Source organism: Scomber scombrus, chromosome 16 (assembly GCF_963691925.1).
Source record: "Scomber scombrus chromosome 16, fScoSco1.1, whole genome shotgun sequence".
NCBI classification, from domain to species: domain Eukaryota; kingdom Metazoa; phylum Chordata; class Actinopteri; order Scombriformes; family Scombridae; genus Scomber; species Scomber scombrus.
Window position 1 is genome coordinate 7702031 of NC_084985.1, and position 18688 is coordinate 7720718.

The 18688-nt window shown below is 38.2% G+C and overlaps 1 protein-coding gene across 1 annotated transcript; it reads left to right on the forward strand.

Moving 5' to 3' along the window:
* Positions 1–612: 612 nt before the first annotated feature.
* On the forward strand, positions 613–18209 carry cratb (carnitine O-acetyltransferase b). The gene is made up of 15 exons (XM_062435672.1): positions 613–960; positions 2375–2599; positions 4445–4563; positions 5295–5348; positions 7283–7448; positions 9287–9461; positions 10628–10718; positions 11374–11461; positions 11558–11658; positions 12065–12184; positions 13496–13618; positions 14816–14951; positions 15054–15116; positions 15216–15353; positions 16852–18209. Exons 1-15 carry the CDS (start codon positions 910–912, stop codon positions 17053–17055), a joined length of 1854 nt encoding a protein of 617 aa, XP_062291656.1. The 5' UTR covers positions 613–909; the 3' UTR covers positions 17056–18209.
* The last annotated feature ends 479 nt before the right edge of the window (positions 18210–18688 follow it).

An 18688-nucleotide genomic window follows, 5' to 3' on the forward strand; every position in this document is an offset into this window, starting at 1 on the left:
ATGTGTACTATATTATCAGCTGGTCAGAGATCAGGAAAGTCACTCTGATCAAGCAGGATCCCTCTCACCCTTATTGTGTTTTTAACAATTGAAACTTGGAAAAATTATATAATTTATATATTTTTATATATTTATTATAAACAATATATGTCAAACAATACAAATATACAACACACAGAGAAGCCATAACAACACAGTAGAAAAGGCAACAAAAAACCCTCACTTTTTTATTATTAAATAATAATTTAAAATAATAATAATAATAATAATAATACTTTAGAAATTAATCAAATAATATTTTTTCTTCATTAGTTGATACACACCAGCACACACACATGTATGTATGTATGTATGTATGTATGTATGTATGTATGTATGTATGTATGTTGTGTATGTATGTATGTATGTATGTTTTGTATTCTATTGTATATTCTGTTCAACAAAGAATAAAGAATTAAAACAAAAAACAAAAAAAAAGGTGAAATATGTCCAACAAAATAAAAAGGTAAAGAAGAAGAACGGCGCCGCCCTGTGGTCAGACGCGTTGACGCACTCGGGTCGTCACGTAGCTGTTTACGGAAACACGTTGACGTCAGCACGTGTGCGGGCTTGTAGCTTCAGGTCGTGTTGAGAGTTCAGTACGTGAATCTTTGCATGATCGCAGCGTGAAGCAACAAAAACAGTCAGACAGAGGTACAGAGGTAGAGGAGGAGAGAGAGAGGGAGAGAGAGAGATAGAAGAGGAGAGAGAGTTTGGGGGGTTTTCTTTTTACGCGGATGTTTTGAAGCAGCGTGCAGGAGGATCAGCTGGGCTTCAGTTTTAAGAGCTGAGCCTACGCAAAAAAAGTTAAAACAAACAAACAAAACTAACACAGATGCAACAGAGAGTGGATTATTAACTGGAGGTAATATGATTTTGAGGAAACTTCAACCAGGAGCCTACAGAGCCTGGCTGTGTCGGGTGAGTTTATACTTATATGTGTTTTTCTTTTAACAGGAGGAGCCACACTGCTGCTGCTGACATTTTACCCTGGATCAGTGTAGTTATTATTATTATTATTATAACACACAGGCTGTTAAACAAATAGCTGATCACGTTTCTACAGTCATGTCCTTCACACTTCCTCCTCCTGACACACCCTGGTGGTGTCCTCCTTGTATTGGCATTGAATCAAACTCTCTAGAAGTCATTGCACTGTGCTGATATGCTGTCTGCTGCAGTGGGTTAATCAAAGTGGGGTCCTGACCCTCCTCAGGAGTCCTTGAAAAGAAGGCGGGAGACCTCAAGCATAAAGAGGATTCATTTATTTTGACTATAATTCAATCTATAAGTAATAAAATGACAATGTGGGACTGTTTTTGGTGGTTTTATCCACTTTCTGTAATAAAACATCTAAAAGTAAAAATGTAATTTTACTCATAATTAGTGTGATAAACTAAGAAATCCACAAGTAACACAATGACTGAATGTGTTACTTTTGGTGATTTCAGACAGTTTCTGTAATAAAACATCTAAAAGTAAATATTTTATCAACCTGGGGGTCTAATTTGTGTCAGTTTACTACTGTACCAACACTATGATTATGTTTTAAAAAGTATAATTAAAAATACTGAAATAAATTGATACCAAGTAGATTGAAACTAGAGCCTGAACAACACTGGATTTTTGGGGCCGATTCCCAATATAGATATTAGGTAGAAAAAAAATTCAGATTTCAACATACTGACTGATAATCTTATATATACAGAATATATAAATTGTTTTGCAATGTGGTTATCAAACACTCGTGACAAAGGAGGCTGGGATATTTTACAGTTTAACTACTAACTTTATTTTATAAAATTACAACAGCGCACTGATACAAAAGTAAGTAAACTTCACTGGGAATTTAATAATGATAAATTCCTATAAGTAATAAAACACAACAACCAAATACATGTACATATATAATAAACTTCAATCGAGAAAAAGGATCAAATGTGCTTAAAATGTTGCCTATATAACTTAAAAATATTGGTATTAAATCAAATCTAATCTAATCGAAACGTTTCCCTGCAATCAATCCTTTTTACACCCAGAGCTAGAAAATATGACTCTTTTTATGGACTTTCTCACAGCCAATCAACACAAGCGTTCATCCATTTAATGCGACATGTGATTGGTCCACTGCCACAGCAGCTACGACCCGTCTGTGGTGAAGTCTGTTACACTGGATAAAAGCAAGTGCACCATTAGTATCAGTATCACTTTAAGGGTACTTGGATTGGTACTGCTATTGTAACTTTTCAAATGACACCCAACCTTAATTTTACCCCTTAATTAGTGCGATACACAAATAAATTCCACTCATTTCTGCACAAACTTCTCCTCACAGGTGTCGTGGAGGCAGGAGCTGTGTTTCTTCTCCTCCGTGCCCTCCCAGCCGGTGCCCCCACTGGCTGAGACCCTGCATGGCTACCTCAAGACCCTGGAGCCCCTGCTGCCCCCCGAGGAGATCAGGCACACCCGCAGGATGGTGCAGGAGTTCGGCAGGCCCGGCGGTCTGGGTGCACGGCTGCAGGACGGGCTGGAGAAGAGAGCCAGACACACCAAGAACTGGGTATGTGTCTGCATTGTGTATCGGTGACAGATGGATGTGTGTGTGTTTTAAGTGCATGGTAAGAGCTGCTGGGGTCTTTTTGGAGCACTACTGGGTGGTAAAACACCACTTGCGCTCATTGTTCAGGTTATTTTAGTATTTAAGTCTTCAAGAAATATTAAAATAACGCTTCATCAAGGCTGCCCCAAATTGTTAGTGCTTATTATTTTCTCGATTTTTGTCTTGTTACTTGAGACTCTCCCCTTTTCAGCTCCTGTGAGGCAACAGCAACAGAGGATTTGCAGCCCATTTAAAGGGTTTATTTTAAAATCTTTAAGCTTTGGGATGGGTTAACAGCAAAAAAATAAACACAAGGGATCTAAAGCTGAGCAAACTAAAAGTACATACTCCGACAAAAAGGAACAAAAACACAAGGCGCTAACGTAACTCCTAACTTAGCAAAAACAGGAGAAGAGAGGATTAAACTAAAAATGCTGCCCACCCCTAACAAAGCTGAGCTATTATATCAATTTAGCAAATATATGCACACCACTTCATACAGAAACATGTTGGCTGGTTAGAAGAGGAGAGACAGGAGAGAGAGGAGAGACCTGCATGCAGCCGAGCTCACCTGCAGCCCATCACACACAGGTAGCACAGCAGCATCATGAGAGAGAGAAATAAATAAAGTCTATAAAATGTCAGAAAATGGTGTAAAATGTTCGTTATTATACCCAAACACCCATGGCGACGCCTCTTAGATGTCCTGTTTTGAATGCCAGACAATCGAAAACCAATGGACATTCAATTAACTGTCATATATGACAAATAAAACACATAAAATCCTCCTATTGTACAAGCTGGAACAAGCAGATGTGTGTAATGTTGCTTTAAAGGTGCATAAAATGCTTATCTGATTGTCAAAATAGTTGCTGATTAATCGACTCATCTTTGCACCTCTTCATGTTGTCATAAGGCTGGCAGTAAGAAGGGGGGTCACACACAGACATGTCAATCAAAAAGTAATTTAATTTAACTCAAATAAATAACATATTAACCATAGACTGTATATATTAACTAACTCGTAGGGTGTGTATGTAGGAGAGACATCGGTCGTGTTAGCGGGGGTGTGAATGAATGAAAATATGTCGTAAAGTTTGTCGGCAGGTGTGACGAAAAAAAGGACCATGCAGAGTGGGAAAGGCCGTCATAAGGTTAACCTGAAAAAACGATTCCTTCTTAAAGTTTAGTCAATGAATTGATTAGTCTATCAGTATTGATAGTTATTTTTTTTAAGGGGAAGAATGCAATCAATGTTTGTTGGTTTTCTTTGTCTTCTTTGATAGGAAATTGAGTGTTTTGGGGTGTTTGACTGATGAAAAAAATGAAAATAATCTTCTAGTTGCAGCCTTAATTTCCCCACATGACCTTATTAAAATATGATGTATTTCTTTAAATAAGGCCACACCTCTGTAAGTGGGTTATGAGCCACATTTTATAATTATAGTAAGGTTATGAGAAACTACCAAATCTGTTAACTAGTTTTCTAACAAACAGGCGTGTAAATAAAACCTCTGGTGAGAAAATACACGTGTAAAAGTTTTAAAAAATATGTTCCCCCATCTCATTAAACTACCATCATTCTTTCCGAGCCCCTTTACATCATCGCTACAGTCACGTCATAACATAACATAACATAACATAACATAAAGTATTTGTTCTGCTGCTCCAGTAATTATATGTCCTCTGTGTGTGTGTGTGTGTGTGTGTGTGTGTGTGTGTGTGTGTGTGTGTGTGTGTGTGTGTGTGTGTGTGTGTGTGTGTGTGTGTGTGTGTGTGTGTGTGTGTGTGGTCTCTCCCTGGTAGATCTCGGACTGGTGGGTGCAGAATGCGTACTTGGAGAGCAGACAGCCGCTGCCCGTGCACTCGAACCCGGCCATCTCTTTGCCCAGAAGAGATTATAATGACTGGAGGGCCCAGCTAGTGTGAGTGAACACACACACACACACACACACACACACACACACACACACACACACACACACACACACACACACACACACACACACACAGCAGAGCAAACACTTTCCCATTTGGCAGACTTATTTCTCGTTTATTTGTTATTATTTGACTTTTTCATATTTTTATCGCTGTACATCACTCTTTCCAAATAGGACTGCTAGTTTGCTTTATTCTACATTTTACTATTATCACTGTGGTTATTATCATATATTGTATAACTTTAATAGCCTGTATGAATGTGAACTCAGCTTAGTGCTCAGTCAGTTTTCAGTGAATAAAGAATGGCTGCAACTAACAACTATTTTCATTATCGATTAATCTGCTGGTTATTTTTTTGATGAATAATTTGTCTATAAAATGTCAAAAAATAATAATAATTAAAATGTCTTAAAGATCATGTAGATGTCTGAAAATGATCAAAAAGTCCATAATCCAAAGAGCTTCATATCCTCACATTTAAGAAGCTGCAACCACTGAAACCACTGAATATTTGGCATTTTTGCTTAAAGAAGAACTTAAAAGATCGTCTTAAAGCGTAATTTGAATTTTAACATGCAAAAACAATTTGAATTCTGTTTTACTGATGAATTTTCCACTGTGTGTGTGTGTGTGTGTGTTTCTAACAGACTGACTGTGTTACATAATACAAAAAAAACTAAAAAACTTGACCCACAACATGTTTGTTTCCACACAGGTTCGCATCCAAACTGATAGCAGCTGTTCTCGATTTCAAGGCCAAAATCAAAACGTAAGTTTGACTGAACTGGAGCCAAATAAAAAAACATGCAACAGTACACCATGAAATTAGCAGTAAATCCTTTCCATGTCTTAAAGGTTAAATGTGATAAGAAGTTTTAATATTTCAGACAGAGAGTTCAGGACACACTGTATTAAAAGCATATTAAACTTATTATTAATCATTGGAGTCCGTTATTACTTTAAACTGCTCACACAGCTCTGATCAACCTGCAGTCGTCCTCTGATGACTCTTTAATCTGTTGCATTACAGTCTCTTTCACTAGCAGCTATTTCTGTGTTGTAACCTTTCACCCGACTGGCACCGCCCCGTATTTCCTTACTGTATGAAGTTGATCCATGTCTAAATTTATTCTCCTACTCGGCCTGTAACAGTATCTGTGCAACATCAACAGCAGCAGCAACACGACTGAAGCGTCTCTGCTGTTGTTTACATCCTGAACTCTCTTCACCCAGAACCTCAGTGACGTAGCTGTAATCAGATCTTTAGTTCAGTTTGTTTAGAGCTGCAGTTTGATGCAGTTTGATGCAGATTTATACTGGAAATATTATCTGTTAGTGTGTTTTAATACCCAAAACTAACAGCATAAAGGAGAAATATCTTGACCCTCCTCCAGTGATAGAAAGTAACTAAGTACATTTACTCTAGTACTATGCTAAACTATAAGTTGAGGTACTTTACTTGAGTATTTCCATTTAATGCTACTTTATACTTCCACTCCACTAAATTTCAGAGGGATATATTGTCCTTTCTACTCCACTACATTTATCTGACAGCTTTAGTTACTTTTCAGATGAATATTTAACACAATGGATAATATAACACGTTTCCAACCTTTCTGTCCTTTTTTTGATGTCTTATATAAAGCAGTGTGTAGTCGGCTCACATTTCAGATGTCTATGAGTTGTTAACAGCTCCACCAAATAGTGATTCTTCCCTCTAAACTTCTCACATGCTTTCATTTCAATAAATAGTTCAAATGATCCAATATTTCTTCAAAGATAAGAGAAAAAGTCCACAAACTGCTGACCCTTTGGAGGGGCCCCACCCCTAGGTTCGGAACCACTGGACTAAACTAGCTAACTGTATATAAAGTAGTGTAAACTAGCTCCACCTCCAGCAGCTACAACAGTAACATGCTGCTCTAACACTGATGCTTCACTATTAATAATCTAATGATGTCATATATAATAATATATCAGTCAGAGGGACCAAACCAGTACTTTTACTGTAATACTGCATCACTCATAATACTGCAGTACTTTTACTGTAATACTGCATACTACATCACTCATAATACTGCAGTACTTTTACTGTAATACTGCATACTACATCACTCATAATACTGTAGTACTTTTACTGTAATACTGCATACTACATCACTCATAATACTGCAGTACTTTTACTGTAATACTGCATACTACATCACTCATAATACTGCAGTACTTTTACTGTAATACTGCATACTACATCACTCATAATACTGCAGTACTTTTACTGTAATATTACATACTACATTACTCATAATACTGTAGTACTTTTACTGTAATACTGCATACTACATCACTCATAATACTGTAGTACTTTTACTGTAATACTGCAAACTACATCACTCATAATACTGCAGTACTTTTACTGCAATATTTTTTCCATGCAGGGCTTTTAACAGTAACAGAGCATTTTTATATTGTTGTATTGATCATTTTTCATAATAAAAGGATCTGAGTACTTCTTCCACCACTTCCTCCTCTCCCATCAGATACTTCCTTTGATTCAAAGATTACAATCTCTCTCTCTCTCTCTGTCTGTCTCTCTCTCCCTCTCTCTCTCTCTCTCTCTCTCTCTCTCTCTCTCTCTCTCTCTCTCTCTCTCTCTCTCTCTCTCTCTCTCTCTCTCCCTCTCTCTCTCTCTCTCGTCTCTGTTAGCGGCCAGCTGCCAGTCGAGCACATGCGAGAGAAGCCTCTGTGCATGGAGCTCTACCCGCTCCTCTTCTCCTCCTGCAGGATCCCGGGTCCCAAACACGATTACATCACTCACCATGGCAACGCCCGGCGGTCACCAACACACATCACAGTGGTCAGAAACTACCAGGTGAGATGTGATGCTGTCTGAAACCTATTTGTTCTTTTTTTTCCTCCTCTGTCATTGTCATTTTTTGGGGATTACAAGTCATTGCAGTCATGTCAGATCTCGTTTCTGAGAATAAAATAACTTCACCGTAATGAGGAAGATCTCGTGCAAGATATAAACCAATTACAAGTGAACCGAGCGTTTTTAAGGAGGAGTCACGTGGCTGTTACAAGGAGCTTTTTTTATAGGGAAAAGATTTTGGCAGACAGATGAATCAAATCTAATCTAATCTCAGTGCTTTTAATTTAAGATAAGCCTAAAACCAACCTTCCTTTCTCATCATATCAGATTAAAACATGAGAAATGGCTGAATGTGAGTCTGTAGTCGTTCTTACTTTGAACTTTGAGTTTTCAGTTTGTTTTAATTGAACAAAAAAAAGCCAAGAAATACAGTACATTCAGTTTTTATTTTATGCTTGTATTTAGTACATGTTGCACTGATATCATGAGTCCATGTAAACCAAACTAGTGCACTACATCAAATGTGCCTGTCATATGGCTGAATAGCCTCTGAAACCCTCTACACACACACACACACACACACACACACACACACACACACACACACACACACACACCTTTCTTTAACTTTCCCACACGCTTCCTGCAGTGATTGGTCAGCTGTGTGGAGGTTTGCATTTCTCTCTCCAGCTCTCCTTTCTCAGTTATGACACAGTTGTTTATGTTGCTTTTCATGTGAACAGTTGAGTGCGATATTGAATGTCTTCCAGGAGAGACTGTCTAAAAAAATATGCATCATCATCCCTGCATTTAAATGATATCACATCTCCACTCCGACTTCAAGTGAAGCCTTTCAGAACCTCAGAAGACTATAAACACATTCAACACATCATAATAAACAAGGTTGAACTGCTCATTAAACACTGGACATTTCAAACTACATGGAGGTTTTTATGATGCTGTTTTTGCTCTTTTTGTAAACATGATGATCTTCAAATGGCTCATATTATTTTAGCTCATATTATGCACTTTATTTTATGTATTGTATGTATTCTTCTTTTTAGTTGCTTCCACTTTGTACAATTTTACATCTTATATTACATTAATGTTTATTTTTCTTTGGTGTACGTAAAACACTTTTAGCTGCATTTCTTGTATGAAAGGTGCTATACAAACAAAGTTCTTCATCTTTTTCTTCTTATTATTATTATTGTTATATTTTCAGCCCATACGTCCCATCTATTGCTTCTTTGGCAATTGATGAATAAAATAATCCATATATCTTTTGGCTTGGAAAATATTTTTTAAAAATGGAAGAAAAAAAATGCCACAATCACAATTTCCCATAGCTCATTTTCCAACCTTCATGTTGATTTGTCCAATAAATAATCTGAAATCAAAGTATATTCATATATATTTATATATTCACTTTACTTTTTGGGAACTAAGAAAACAAGCAGATATTCACATTTTAAAAGTCAGAACCTGTGAACGTTTGATGTTTTACTTACAATCTGACTGAAATGATCATGAGATCAGATTGGTTTTGTTTGTGTTAAAAGCAGCATGACTGCAAAGATTGCCTTTCATGGTAGTGATTATGAAATAGAAACACTCCGGGGGCCAAATAAATCACTACAGATAAGCTCACCACCAACACAACACACCCTCTGTAGACATCATATCTCTTAGAGTGCTTTTTAGATCAGGATGAAGTCTGAACACCCATTGTTACTCAACCAAACGTTTCATATCTCTTAAAACTTTTTACACTTTAGGAAACCCTCTGCTGATATAGGTCAGATCTTTTCCTCACACTGTTTGTCTCCTGCTGTCAGTTCTTCCAGCTGGAGGTTTACAACAGCGACGGCTCTCGAATGACCGAGAGTCAGATCCACTCACAGCTGCTGAGGATCAGGTCTCAGTCCTGGAAGACGGACAAGGAGCCCATGGGGATCCTCACCAGCGAGCACCGCCGCACCTGGGGACAGGCCTACAACCGCCTGCTGAGAGGTAGATCACAGGACTACACACACACACACACACACACACACACACCTACCTGTCGAAGGAAGAGTGGAAATCATAGGAATACATTATACCTTAAGAAATAAAGCAGGAAAAAAAATAAGTTAAGATAAGAAAACATTTTGTAGGTTTAAAAAAATGCCTGATTTGTGTTCATTTTGAGGTTATAATGGTTTTTCATTAATTGCAAGTTCTGTTCACCTAAAAGTGCTAATAATCAATTTCCAAAGCTTACCACAAGTTTTTTTAATGCTCCAAAGTGCATTTTTATCTCACTAAGTTATTAAAATCAACTTTTAAAGGAACCTGCCTTGGGAAAAGTCATCCATTATTGTAGTCTGCTTTATGTTTGAAAAAAAACAAAACAGTGTTATTGCGTTTTAATGGAGTTGCACATGAAGAAAATCCAGGAAAAAATGATTAAAAAAATAACTTTTTATAGCTTCTATGCAAAGATTCAGCCCAAAGTGAAAACGAAAATAAATATTAAGAATAAGTAAAAAGTTTGATAACTAATAAAGTAAAAAAACAAACAAAAAAAATGATTTGAACGGCAAAGATTCAAATTTAACAAAGTTGAATTACCCCCAAATTAAAAAGGTAGGTTTTTCATTTAATAACCCTTAACATTTAGAGCTTAGGAGACTTCTAAATATACTGCACATTATATAAATTCACAGAGTTAAAGTTACGTCATTTTCTTACAAGTTAAGTTTTCCAACAATGCAGCTTGTTAGTGAAGCTGACTCCCAAAAAACTCAGATGTCAGAGCTTCCTTGAACACACCACAAAGGAACGGTTCGTCTCCCTGTTATCCTGCACAGCTTCAAATAAAGCTGACTAATTGATCGCTGCAATGGATTTATTCAAGCGCCTTGCGTTTGTTCGCTGGCATTCACAGACGCCAATAAATCTATGACGTAAGAGTATGTGAAGTATGTGAGACTTGTAGTTAATGAGCTGAAATGTGCAAAATCAACAAGGATTCAGGTGAAGATATGAACAAACCACAACAAATGTCCATAATATGTTTTGAGTAATTTGTGTGAATCTCTTTTGTGTGGCAGCAAAATAATAATATTGATATTCTTTGTTTCTATGTTTGTTTTTTTTAAATCTGTGTCTCTTTCCTCACTCTCTGTGTGACTCAGATAAACTGAACAGGGAATCAGTGCGGGTGATAGAGAAGGGACTTTTCAACTTGTGTCTGGATTCTCCAGTCATGAGGATATCAGATGAGAAGTACACACACACACACACACACACACACACACACACACACACACACACACACACACACACACACACACACACACACACACACACACACACACACACATTTAATCCAAACTCAGGTATTTCTGTGTTTGTGTGTTGTGTAATCCTCTGTGTGTGTTCAGATATCATTGTGCTGTCTGTTGACATTTAGTCTTAAGCAATAAGCGTCGCTTCCTGCTCCTGTAGTGACAGTTCTCGTTGGCAGTTATGCGTCTGAAAAATTTGACACACTTATTAAATGTGTATGTCTGAGATGTTAAAATATCACCTTTGGAGTCTCTTAATGTCATTTTGTGCTTCTTAATGTTGAGTTTTTAACCCTTCTTGATCGTACTGTGCACCTACTTAACGATATTTGTGCCTTTTATATCAAATTCCGATCATGTTGTGTTCCTGTAAAACAAAATATATGTGCTTGCTTAGTCTTGAACTGACCAATTCCAACCAATAAAATCATGACATCCACCCATCAATCAGTCTGCAGCTTTTAGCAGCACAGAGCTATGATTCATTATAACACACCCAACGTTATTCCCCCCCTCTCTACAGTGTTTCACAATACAAAGGTTGAAACATCATTTTATGTGTACTTTAATATGTTTCCATCTTTGATTGACAGGTACGCCAGCCGTAAGGCAGCTCAGATTCTGCATGGAGGCGGGACCTTTTCCAACAGCGGCAACCGCTGGTTCGATAAAACTCTGCAGGTGAGCTGCAGGATGATTCATGTGTGATGATAAAAATAATAATTTACCTCCCTGATACAGGTTTTAATTAACTCCTGCCTGCTGTTGTTTGATTAGTTTGTGGTGGGTGAGGACGGCTCGTGGGGTCTTCTGTACGAACAAGCCACAGCTGAGGGTCCGCCCATAGCAACACTGCTGCATCATATCCTGGAGTACTGGTGAGATAAAGGGCTAATGCCAATAATTCTCTGATGTATTGTGGTGTTTTAAAGGATATAGCTGGTGAATCTTTCGTGTAGAGCCGAACCAATAAACTAAATCTACTTACAAGCAAAATACACAAATCATAAAATAACTGTAATTGTAGTATTTAAAAAAAGAGAACACATAAAAAACATTTCAATATAGGAAAAAAAAAGCAAGAATACACAAACTGTATTAAAGGAGATAAAAGCAATTTAAGCAAAAATTAGAACTCAACTTAAAAATCTCATCACAGGACAGCTGATCATTATTTTAGGACAAGGATAATTTGCTGTGTGTAGATTTGTTGTGGATTTCATGCGTTAAACCAGACATGATGAAACATGACATGAGGATTAATTTGTGTTTTCTTGACTGCAGCGAGCTTCCAGACCCAAAGAGAGCGCCGTTGGTCCCTCTGCCGATGCCCAAGAAGCTTTACTTTAACATCGACCGAGATATCAAGATAGACATAGAACACGCCAAGCAGAACCTCGACATGTAAGTAACCTCACATGTGTTTTAAAGTGTGAGGTCTCTGCAGAAAGCTCGTCACGATAAGAGAATAATGAACTGGGCAGTGCGGTGAACGCTGGATGTTTGCCTTTCCTTCAAAATTAAACAAAGCCGAACTGAACCACAGGAGTGTAAACACATTTATCTTCCTCTCTGCGTTAATCTAACCTTGACAAAACAGAAAGCTCTCATTGGCTCAGCTGCCCCTTTTTTGAATCCCTCAGAGGTTGTTATTGTGATCCAGACCTTTCCGATTCCTCACCGCAACTCTTCATACACTGCTGTGTAATTTTAGAGCGCTCTTAAATTAAGCTGCCAAAGTCTAAATGAGGAACGGTAAACGGACTCCATTCATTTTGATGGCATGCAAGGTGCCAAGTCATCAGGAGATCATTCCCACACACTCACATATTGATGGCACATCCTTTGGGAGCAATTTAGGGTTCATTATTTTGGCTCAAGGACATTTTGACACACGGATTGGATCGAACCACCAATCTTCTGATTAGTGGACGACCCGCTCTACCTCCTGAGCCACAGCTGCCCCAGAATTAGAAATAAAGCTTTTACTCACTGTTGATATAAAGTGGAGAGATGTTACCTCGACTGGCTTCATTACTTGTATAATTAATTACCTCTAGTGTGTTTATAAAATCTTCATATTGCAATATGTACAGTGTTTTTCAGATTGTCATAATTACAATGTAACAGTATAGATGACAAATTAGGCATATTATGAGCATGAAGTTTCATTCGCGATCTCAGGAACTCACCTGTTAGAAATTACTGTAAACTAAAGGTGCACTTACCAGCTTTCTCTGGAGCTTTTGACTGTATCTCATAACCTTCTGTAGTGATTGAATGGACTAGTTTCACCAGACACCAAAGATCGTCCCTCTGAGACCCCATCCCTCTACGATCTCTCTTATATCATCACCTCTGTTCATGCATATGAAGTTTTGTACTTAATGACACCTGAGGAAGTCAGTTTTTTTATTCATAAAGCGCCAAATCACAAAAAAAGTTATCTTAAGACACTCTTCTCATAGAGCAGGTCTAGACCATTCTCTTTTATTAGACCTGACATTCCCCCAAGAGCAAACTTAGCGACAGCGGCAAGGAAAAACTACTCTTTCACGGGAAGAAACCTCAAGCAGAACTGGGCTCTGGGTGGGCGGCCAACTGCCTCTGGTTGGGTTGAGAGAGAAAGTTAATTTGCTGAAGAGGGCTGTGAAATTAAACTAAAAGCTCCCGAGTTAGAATAACTTATCCGAAAAAATTTTGATTTTCCTGCAGACTGATCAACGACCTCGACGTGAACGTGTTCAACTTCAAGAAGTTCGGCAAAGAGCTTCCTAAGCAGTACAAGCTGAGCCCGAACTCCTTCATCCAGGTCGCCCTGCAGCTGGCCTACTACAGGTATGAGAAACAATGTTGTCACTGTTTAATATTTGCATTGAAGCAATAAGGTAATGATCCAAAGAGGAAGAATTTATCAGCAATAAAACATACCTTTGCTCCATGCAGTTTTGCTGCTCCAGCCTTAATTCGACCTCACCTTACCATGACGGTAGCTTATGGTGGATAATGTTTAGCTAATATTAGAACAACTGACATTACTGAGTCAGTTTGTTGACTTTATGAATTCTTCCTAATTTCTTCTTCTTAATCCTTCTCATGTCTCATGTCGGATTAACATAAAAGCTGCTGCTGCACAAGGTAAAACATGTAGAGAGAGAAATGCGCGTCTTGTTTCATCTTCTAACATCTCGTCATCTTTTATGCCGAAAACTGGTTTAATAAAGAAGGAAACGCTGTGAATGAGACCATTTTAAGGCATTTAGGAGATTGATCTCCATATTTCAGATTAGTGGTAATTTAACTTGTCATTCAGTGATTTTGCATGATGGACTTCATAAAACAGGCAACAGAATTTACTGCCTAATAACAGCAACATACGTTTTTAAAGCCATCACTGATGTAGACTGTGAAAGGATAAAAAAAACCTTTCTTCCTCACTTATATAACATTTTTAACTCACTACACTTGCTCTCTCTGCTCTGTCTTGTGCACCAGATGCCAAATTGTTGCACAAGCGTCATCTCTTTCCTGTAAATGTTGTGTCATGTCTGAATGAAGCCGTCTGATTTTACTAATGTCTAAAACGACCATCAAAAAAATCCCATCGTTAAAACAGCTTGATGAAGCCAGTGTTGTCATTTATTTCAGAGCATTGCAGGAGTTATTACCCCTGTCATCTGCCAAGTTCCACATAAGTTTATGATTTCCTACATTTCCCAAAAAATGACTTTGAACAAATGGCAGAGAAAAGAGTATGATCATGCAGTTTCCTGTCACAGCTGGAAAGGAAATGAACACTGGGGTGAAGTCTGCTACCCTGCAGCAAAGTGTTGAAGTTTTAGATAACTGAGAAAATACAGTAGGGTCCAAAAGTCTGACTTCCCCTATGTATTTTGTATCAGCTCATTTGTTCCTGATTTCCTTGTGGTTTATTTTAAAAGCAGGATACTGATTTGTTATTATGATTGAAGATTGAAATCTGCAGTTTTGAGTTTTAAGATTTAATTTTTACATTTTTCTACTTTTTGTTTCTAGAGTTCACAATGAGGTCTGTCCCGCCTGTGACATCGCTTCTCAGAGGATGTTTCGAGGAGGACGGACAGAGTTCATCCGCTCGCCCTCCATCCAGACGCTCAAATTCATACTTAGCTTTGACGATCCAAAAGTTTCGGTGAGACTTCCTCTTATAGCTCGTTAGATTTCAGGTGCTTCAATCGGGAGAAAATTTGATGTATCTATCGACAATTGTTTGTTTTTTATTATTGTGTTGCAGCGTGAAGCAAAGGTGCAGCTGTTCAGAGAAGCTGTCGACGCCTACACAGCTCTGACAAATCAGGTAAATACAGAGAACACTACATTTTCAGCACTTTTTATCATCTGTTATGAATCGTTTAGTGTTTCACGCCCGCTGTCGCCCATCCTCTGCTCCGTTCAGGCACTCAAAGGACACGGCATTGACCGCCACCTGCTGGGGCTGAAGCTGCAGGCCATCGAGGAGGGACTGGACATTCCCAAAATCTTCATGGACACAGCTTACGGGCTTGCGACACACTGGAAGCTCCGGACAGGGCAGGTGTGTTTGTGTGTAGACAGATTTCTTAAACAGGGACTATTTTTTAAACTCCTGTAGCCCAACAGGAAGTGGGAATTTTGATGTTTTTAAAAAAAAATGACACTGTGAATATATGAGAGGGAACTTTCTATCATCAGTTTTAATTTTGTTTTAGGGCATGTGATGTTGTTTTAAGATGGCACATTTACTGCCATCATGATGTATGTATTTTGGGAATTTCCCAACAATAACTTGTAGATTTAGAGGTTAATTAGCTTCTCTAAATTCAGCTGTAAATCTACAGGCTTTCATATTCTGGACGACAGGAGCTCTTCTGGTTTTTACAGCCTGTTGTAATTTCTCCGGTTAGGTCAGTCACGTGTTGTGTTATCACCTTTTTTACAGCGTGGCAGCCTGATGAATACACTCTGCCCTTTTTTTTATTGTAATGTGTTGATTCCCACATCATTCTGCTGATCAAACACTTTTTATTTATTTCACCTTTTCACACTTTATCCAGTCTAGACTGTTTAATGTATAATTTACATACAGTGCAATGAATGACCACACTACAAACATAGTAACAGTAAAGAGTAACTGTATTAATCTGGTGTTGTAGATTAATTAGAAGAGGAGAGGAGTTACCAAATAGATCTGCTTTCAATACAGTATGGTCTCATTTAAAAGGTTTTATCCCATTAAACTCCATTCAAGAGGATTTTTTAAAATAGTTTTCATACATAACTCTTTATAGTATATATCTAAATAATATATGTTTCCAAAAAATTAGTTTATCAAGTTTTTTCTCACATGTGTGAAGAGTTTTGTCCGACGTCAATGACGAAACAGTCTCACCTCAAGCTCCATTTAATAGCCGTTGTGAAGCTCTCAATCATAACAGATGATCAGCAGACGGAGGTTTCCCGGCTCTCACTGAAATCTTGATGGTCAAGTTTCCATTTTTTCTGAAGCTCATGTGATATGATTAAAAGCTCCAGAACTGAGGCCCGATTTCTTTGTCAGATGCTGTTTTTAATTAATTTAATATCATTGTATTGATTTCAGACATATATCTGTAGCATCAATATACTTTCGGTACACCTCGTTATGGCTGCAACTGAAGATTATTTTCACTATCAATTAATATGCCAATTATTTTCTTGATTAAATTATTAATTATTTTGTCTATAAAATAACAGAATGGAGTCAAATATGTAATCTCCCAGAGCACAAAGGTGAAGTCTTCAAATTTCGTGTTTTGTTGGACCAACAGCTTAAAGCCCAAAGAGCTTCAGTTTATCATGTATGAGAAATGAGAATACTTGGAGATACTGTCGATTGACTAATTATTGCAGCTCTACACATCTTCCATTTTTTATGTTCATTCATTCATTCCTGTTATCTCCTCTCTCTCTCTCTCTCTCTCTCTCTCTCCCTCTCTCTCCCTCTCTCTCCCTCTCCCTCTCTCTCTCTCTCTCTCTCTCTCTCTCTCTCTCTCTCTCTCTCTCGTCCCCTTCAGGTTCCTGCAAGCACAGACAGCGTGATGTGTTTCGGGCCCCTCGTTCCTGACGGTTACGCCATATGTTACAACCCGCAGGCGGACCACGTCCACTTCTCCATCACTGCTTTCAACTGCTGCGAGGAGACACATGCAGAAACGTTAGCAGTCACCCTGAGAGACACCTTGTGTCAGCTACAGGAACTACTGCAGCCTACCGTGTAGCGCTGCTCCTGCAGTATTACAATGAGCTCATCCTTCGCTTCTACGCCAGGATAAATATCTTGTAGAACTCTTGATGAGGCTTGTTTTCGACATGTATGCCACTTGTAACGCTTCACTACAGCAGCTGATTCTGAGAGAGCATTAATGAGTGAACTCAGGGGCTCAGAGGTGCTTATGATGCTTTGTTTCTGCTCCTTTTTATAGCAAAAGCTGAAGTTGCATATAGTTGCTACGGGGGACGCGTCTCTAGCCGTCTCTGGGTGAAAAGAAAAGAAAGTCGAAGCCCACCTGACACTCCAGCATTAATCAGAACAAGCCTGAGCGTATGTGTGCTTAAACACACTGCACTCCTTTTACCAGTCATGAGATGATGAGTAGTCACCAGAGTTAGATGACAAAATGTTAATGGAGACATTTTATTTTGTAGGTCAACAGGGTTTTGAGTTTGAATAGGACCAAAAGCCAGAAAGCTGGTTGTCATTGGTAACGGTGCAAAGAAGCAACAGGTGTTTTTGTCACTGTAATGAATGTACTGCAGCCCCCGCCCCACACAGGGGTGTGTTTGCTGTCGACTTGCAGGACTGGTTAATAAAACCTGTCATCACACGAGCCCTCGTTTATATGCTTTGTGTGTGCGTGCGTGTGTGTGTGTGTTTGTGTGGGATACGAATGAGTGACTGACAAAGATTGAGGTGGAGAACGAATTCCTTAGAGTTTTGTTTGTTTTGCTTTAACTAGTGTGTTGAATATATGGCAGTCATGCAGAAAGTCAGTGAGTTATTTCAGCTCTGCAGAAAAACACAAGACGTCAGGCTCACAGTGATCTTCAGGACACCAGCAGGGCAAACCGAGCAACTGCACCAAAGGCCACATTATTCACTGTGTGTCAGTTTGTTTGTGGTAATCTAATAAATTATCCCATAAAGAGGCTATCTGTGAGTTAGCTGGTGTTGCTTTTTCTTTTCTTTATGATTTCATTCAGCTACTGCATCCTTTATGAGCTATAATAAACTGATTTTAGAGAAAACTGTTCAGAAAAAGTAAATTATTTAGCTTTGGTTTGATTTTTGCCTGTTATGTAGTGATTGTGCATGTTCTTAAATCACATATTTCTAGGGTATAATCATTTTTATACAATAAAATGTCATAAATCAGACTCTGGTATCTGGTGTTTATAGAATAAAGTTTAGTTAATGAACACAGATGTATTTTGGCAGAATATATATGATAGGTCAAGATTTTAATTAATGGTGTTGAAGATAAAAAGAAATCCCAGTAATAAGTTTCAAGATTTATTTATTATCATTTTCAGCACAAGTTTGTTTGAAAATATGTAGTTTGTGCTTCCCTTTCTGCTCTTTGCAAAAATCAAAATTATATACATGGATTCATAAACAATAAGTAATGAAAATAAAACTATTTTTTATATTGGAGTGCAGAGGAAGAATCAAGGAGTCTCACAGCATGGTTTTAATCCCCCGCTGCAGGGCCATTCCTGTCTTGGGCCGTGCACAACGCACGCCAATTTGTCAGGATGCTCATCTGTTATTATTACATGTAACTTTACTACTACTTTTAAGGTACTTTATTTGTCACACACAGTTGTACAGTGAGATTCAGTCTTATCCCATCC

Coding starts and splice junctions, on each gene's coding strand:
- cratb (XM_062435672.1), top strand. CDS start 910: ATGATTTTGAGGAAACTTCAACCAGGAGCCTACAGAGCCTGGCTGTGT. Junction 15,117..15,215: donor ACACAGCTCTGACAAATCAG/GTAAATACAGAG, acceptor TGCTCCGTTCAG/GCACTCAAAGGACACGGCAT. Junction 15,354..16,851: donor GGAAGCTCCGGACAGGGCAG/GTGTGTTTGTGT, acceptor CGTCCCCTTCAG/GTTCCTGCAAGCACAGACAG.